General features: G+C 41.3%; 1 protein-coding gene across 1 annotated transcript; it reads left to right on the top strand.

The window, feature by feature from the left end:
* Nucleotides 1-1,086: 1,086 nt before the first annotated feature.
* LOC104955306 (fibrous sheath CABYR-binding protein-like) lies at nt 1,087-4,389 on the top strand (the record flags this gene model as incomplete). Its single annotated transcript, XM_010782600.1, has 4 exons — nt 1,087-1,270; nt 1,380-2,081; nt 2,257-2,385; nt 3,730-4,389. Coding segments are annotated over 4 exons (1,104 nt in total), but the record flags the coding sequence as incomplete, so codon positions are not given.
* Nucleotides 4,390-5,899: the final 1,510 nt, after the last annotated feature.

The raw sequence follows: 5,899 nt of genomic DNA, 5'->3' as shown, positions 1-5,899 counted from the left end.
CTGGCCATTGGGCTTATCACCTGTGTTGGCTTTATGTTTTTGGTCAAACATTTGCTTGTTTCACATTTGCATTGATGTAATCAATAATATTTACTAATTTAATAAAAACAAAATTAATAATTTTCGAAAAAAAACAAACATATTTCTTGGGGGTGCTTTGGAAATCCTGGGGGGTGCTTCACCCCCTAGCTCCCCCCTGGCGCCGCCCCTGTGTTATTGTGACCCATCATAACTCAGCTTTATGCACACACACATACATTTAGCATGGTTTAGGAAACAGGCTCCGTGTTACAGGACGGGTCGGGTCGTTCTGCGAGTCCGGGCGGGGGGGCAGAGACACACGTTCACTAAGCCAAAAAACTATATCCGGTCACAGAGATCTGCTATTTTAAAGTAAAGTCAACACATATCGACCCTAAATAAAGTCTATATTAAGAACGAGAAAAGTTTTAACATCATATTTTGTATATGACAAATGTGCGAGGGTGATGACGTCAAAGCATCGTCCTATGTGCCGGGACTTAACCCCAGACAGCCCCGGCCCAATTTAACCCCTGGATGTAACCAGATATATTAAAATAGCAAGTTCTGTAAAGCTGTTTTACTGTGTTTGACTAAAACCAAAACCATTTAATGGTAATTCCCTAACTACTGAATGATTTCCGCTTTGCTCTTCTTATCTTTCTCGGAAAATCCCTCATGTTGCTCAAAACGATGCATTTCCTCTCTCAGCACTTTGCCATTTTATGATGGTTTGTGATCAAGAAATAAAACGTACACTGCTGTTCAAATTAATGTAAGTCAATCCCTACCCTAGTGTCAGCTACATTTTTACTTGAAATGCTTATGTATGCAGTTTTTCATCTCTGGTCACTTTGATAAATCTAACCTATTAGAAGTGAAATGTTTAAGGAAACTCTAAATCCAGTGCCTTATTCTGTTCATCGTTTAACTGTGTTTCTGTCAGTTAAATCCAGTTTAAGTGTGAATCAAATTAAGATATTCATATGAATCATTTTATAATCATTAATCAATGCATGTCTTGTTGAAACAGATTTTAATGATCGGTCTTTATCCACATTTTAGACAACTACAGTGCCAAATCCAGAGTCTGCAGCCCGCAGCTCCCTGATCCCAGAGTCAGAAGTGGAGTCAGCGGAGTCGCTTCCTCTCTCTGATGAGCCCGCGGTTGCTGTCATCTCAGAGCAGGCGTCATCAGTAACACCCACAGAGATTTCCCCCGACCAGACCCCCGCAGAGACCAACCCAGGTGCCGTAGATATTGATCTCTGTCTGCCTGTTTCTCTGTCGACATTGCTTCACACTCCATTACACTCAGGCTTCTACTGATGGTTTGCTGTGTATCCTCTCCTCTTCAGATCCAGTAGTGCATTCAGTGGCAGCAGAGACAGAGGTCACCTCAACCTCTGAGGCAATAGCTGCACCTGTTGAAAGTGAGGACGCAAAACTAGCAGCAAAGGAGGTCTCCACTGCCGAGCCCACGGCAAGTTTAGAACCGGAGACGGTGGAGGCTGCTCCTTTAGAGGCTTCTCCGGTGGAGGATGCTCCAGTGGAAGGTACTGCAGTGGAGGCAGCTCCAGTACAGGTTGCTGAAGTAGAAGCTGCTCCAGAAGTGGTTTCTCCAGTAGAAGCTGTTCCTGTAGAGGCTGTTCCTGTAGAAGCTGCTCCAGAAGAAGGTGTTCCAGTAGAGGCTGTTCCAGAAGAAGCTGCTCCAGAAGAAGCTGCTCCACTAGAAGCTGTTCCAGTAGAAGCTGTTCCAGTAGAGGCTGTTCCAGTAGAGGCTGTTCCAGAAGAAGCTGTTCCGGTAGAGGCTGTTCCAGTAGAGGCTGTTCCTGTAGATGCTGTTCCTGTAGAGGCTGTTCCAGAAGAAGCTGTTCCGGTAGAGGCTATTCCGGTAGAGGCTATTCCGGTAGAGGCTGTTCCGGTAGAGGCTATTCCGCTAGAGGCTGTTCCGGTAGAGGCTGTTCCAGTAGAAGCTGCTCCAGTAGAAGCTGTCGCAGCTGAATATGTCCCTTCTTCTGAAGAACCACCCGCTCTAATTCCCTTAGATTACCCAGCAGGTACAACCAGAACATTCACCAATTTGTTGTAAACTTCCAAGAGTTTGCTGAGAACTTTCTAAAAGTTATTACTATAAATCAAGTATGAAGTCACAGTAGCTTAGTAGCATAAAGGTGGAACACATCAGTTCATGTCCCTGCTGCTAACCTGTGTTGTTTATTGACTTATTTGCAGTGCCAGTTCTCGAATCAGCTGAGCACGAACTCGCTGCTGAACCAGAGTTGGCCAACGCAACAGAAGCTGCTGCTGTAGAGGAGACACTCACACCAACACCTCCTCAGCATGAAGCAGACAACAGCAAAGGTACTGTGAACACACTGCACCACTGCTTGTTGGAAGGTTGGGCCTCAAATCAAATGTTGTTAATATGGCTCAATATCCCAAAGTACACATTTGTCTCTGGGGGCTTAACCAGGAGTACAGATCCATAAAACATGAAGGACAGAAAACATAAAATAACAACATAGATAATGCAAATGACTAGAAAGATCATGTAAACGTAAATAATTAAAGGGTAAAGAAGGATGGTCATGATAAACTTGAGCCAGCCCTGACAATAAGCGTTATCGTCTTAGCATGCTCTCAAATGTGGAGAGGGTGTCTACCTGAACACAACTTGGAGCTGGTTCCACAGGAGAGGAGCTTAATAGCGGAAGGCTGTGGTTATTAAACTTTGATCTACCTTACTCAAACACACACAGCTTCTCTTCTGAGAGTTACCTGAACTGAAGTCCCATCATCTCTTGGGTCTTGACATGTGATCATGCTATTGTCTCTTACATTTGAAATACAATTTCGAAAAAACATCAAGTTCGACATATTGAGGCCAACAAATATACCTTGAGAAGTATCTGATGTAATGCTATCAAGGTCACTCTTTGGGCCTTTGCAGTTTATTACTTAAAAAAAGTCCTGGACATGACTAGACGGCCAATGTATTTGAAGCGTGTATTCCTTAGAGACATTCACATGCTGCACAGCTCGTTTCTTTGCATGTCTATTTTTGGAGTATTTTACTATTAAAATAATTAGATTCCATTGCTGGCTGCAGAGGATTTTTTGCGTAAGACAAACACTTCAGATTCCTCCAAAGCATTGTAAAGTCAAAATGCATTGTAAAAAGTTGGATTCGATCTTTTCATGAGATGTTCTCATATTCAAACAAATTGACTTAAATCTTTGTTAGTTGGCATTTAGCCTTCAGTTCACTCTGCCAGTTGCTGTGCAGAAAGGGACAAAGGTTAATAACGTTTATAAAACAATCTATCTATTTTACTTGAGTTTTCCCTTCTTTTGAGTGTCAGAAATGGTGAAAAGACAGACATTTGAAGCTTCAGTGAGAAACTTATTAGAAGTTATGAATGTAAACAAATATATATATATATATATATACACACTAGCACTTTAGATTCGAAAAACTTCAAGGAGAATATGTCTGTATGATAATACTACTTCACTCATTTGTGTGATCACAGAAAGACACTGTGGCTTTGTATTTTCATCTTTTTGTGGGTAATGTAGACGTTTTATTTTATTCTACTGATAATTTTTTTGTCAGCCTGAACCAGTTTATCCATTAAATGTAAACATCTAATATTTCTGTGCTTGTGACTGATATGTTGTTGCATTTCTGCTGCTGTCCTCCAGGGGGCTCCAGCTTCAAGCCAGACCCTTCTCTATTGGACTTTGGCCAGTCCAGCCCGGAGGATGACGACCTGTACTCAACACGCACCTGAGAGACAGCCGGAGAAAGCTCGATATCACACACTGCCATCTCATTCTGATTAACAGACTCTGCGTCATTATGCATTATGTAAATAGGCCATTTTGCAAGCAAGCAGAGTTAGGAAGTGGTTATCGTTTCCTTCCTTATTTCTCTGGGCTATATAAATACATACTTTATTATTGTCACCCAAAATAATGTATATTTCCACAGAAAAGTCAGAGTACTTGTGGTTTACAGCAGCAAAGCAGCAATTCCTAGTGTACACGGAACTGAGTCCGTTTGCATAGAAGGAGAGAAGCATGGAAAAAATACACCCACGTTAAGTCTATTCCTCCACAGATGGCAGATTGTGTGTTCTCTCAGTATGTGTCATTTAACAATTATTGGCTTTTGTGCGACAGCTTTTACAATCATGAGTGTCACGGTGTTTTATTTATTGTAATTTAGCCCACTGCATTGGTATGCCGGAAACACTGCACATGTTCTGGTGATGATTACAGAGGGACGTTTGCTGTTCATTTTGTTCCATCAAAAAATGTCTTCAGTTGTTAAAAACCAAAAATAAATCTATATTTTCATGATTTGTTGTTGTGCTTTATCCACTGCTACACATCTACTTGTCAATATAAGTTAGTTTTGTTATTTATTGTCCTGCACAAACTGACAAACATCGGAAACAGTGTTAAATCATGTCAGAAAAACATTACTTTTTCTTTTCATACGCAAGCTCTGCAAATATAATCGGAAACAGAAAAGGTGCATTCCGACAATAATCTCCTTTACCCTCACCATATTTTTTTAATTATCCAAACCCTCAAAATAAAATGTCCTACTAAATTAAAGATATTTTCAAGTAAAAGTATCTCTAAATTATCTCTTAATAAACAGTTTGACAAGAGATTGATCCACCTCTTAAGCCCCAAGCCTGTTTTTCAGGTTTCAGGCTCGAAAATGACATTCCCAGAACAAATTACCATATCGTCCCTTCTAAAAGGGTTAAATTAATCATCTTTTTTCTCAAAGTAATGATAAACCTGTGAGTTGGATGTAGAAAAGTCAGAATCAATATATATGTTTTTTATTTTAATCAGACTGAACATGGTAAAAAACTGTAAATTATAGTGTCCGTCCAAAACATATTTTGTACTTATAGTGAAAACTAACCTTGGATGATGGGTAAGNTGTCCCCTAGGGGGCTCCGTAGGAAGTCACTCAAGTGTCACAAAGTCTTTTAGCCTATGGGTAGGTCAAAGATCTAATGGGTGCTGGCCATTGGCCTAAATTAGGCCAATGGCCAGCACCCATTAGATCTTTGACCTACCCATAGGCTAAAAGACTTTGTGACACTTGAGTGACTTCCTACGGAGCCCCCTAGGGGACATGGAGAAAAAAAAAAAAATGTTGTACAAGAAATAAATAAAAAAGTTTTGAGAGATATCGCAAAACCTTTGCGAGATCTCGCAAAACCCCTTTGCGAGATCTCGCAAAACCCCGTTGCAGTTTGTAGACGGTCCCTAAGAACTCCTCTCCCTCCTCCAGCTGCAGATTGTGACCAAATCTTGATGTGTAGCTCGGATGACGGCGCGTATCGAACTGTTCTGATAAAAACGACACTGTAGCTCGTTTTCTACCTTGCTATGATTGTAAAGTCATGTTGTTTGTATTTTTACAACGTTATTTTTTTTTTCAAATAATTTTTTTTTCCTACTCTGTGTGCCCTAAGGGGCTCCGTAACTTCCTGTTAGCTGGAGCGCCAAATTATTTGCTAACAGCAAAGTGACAAATGGATCGTTTTTTAGTCCTTAAACGTCCACGTGTGGACACTCAATCAAAACCACCTGGAAGCGAGAGGGATTCTGCACATAATAGGCCTCGTGAGCTTACTTCTGGCTCTCTGTGTTTCATTCAAGCTCTGCTTTGTGTGTGTGTGTGGCACGAGCCATTTTGTGTGCGTGCGCAAGCACCGGTGGGTCTCTACCGGAGATCGTTGTGGTTAGCATCTGGTGCTAGCTAGCCAAGCTAACGGATATAAGGAGCTTTTTCAACAACAAGGTGGAGGGAGAACTCTCTCCTGTCAGACTGAGAGTCTCA

Source organism: Notothenia coriiceps, unplaced genomic scaffold, assembly GCF_000735185.1.
Source record: "Notothenia coriiceps isolate Sejong01 unplaced genomic scaffold, NC01 NC01_scaffold00000501, whole genome shotgun sequence".
In the NCBI taxonomy this organism is placed as follows: Eukaryota; Metazoa; Chordata; class Actinopteri; order Perciformes; family Nototheniidae; genus Notothenia; species Notothenia coriiceps.
This window is presented reverse-complemented; position numbering and strand designations above follow the sequence as displayed.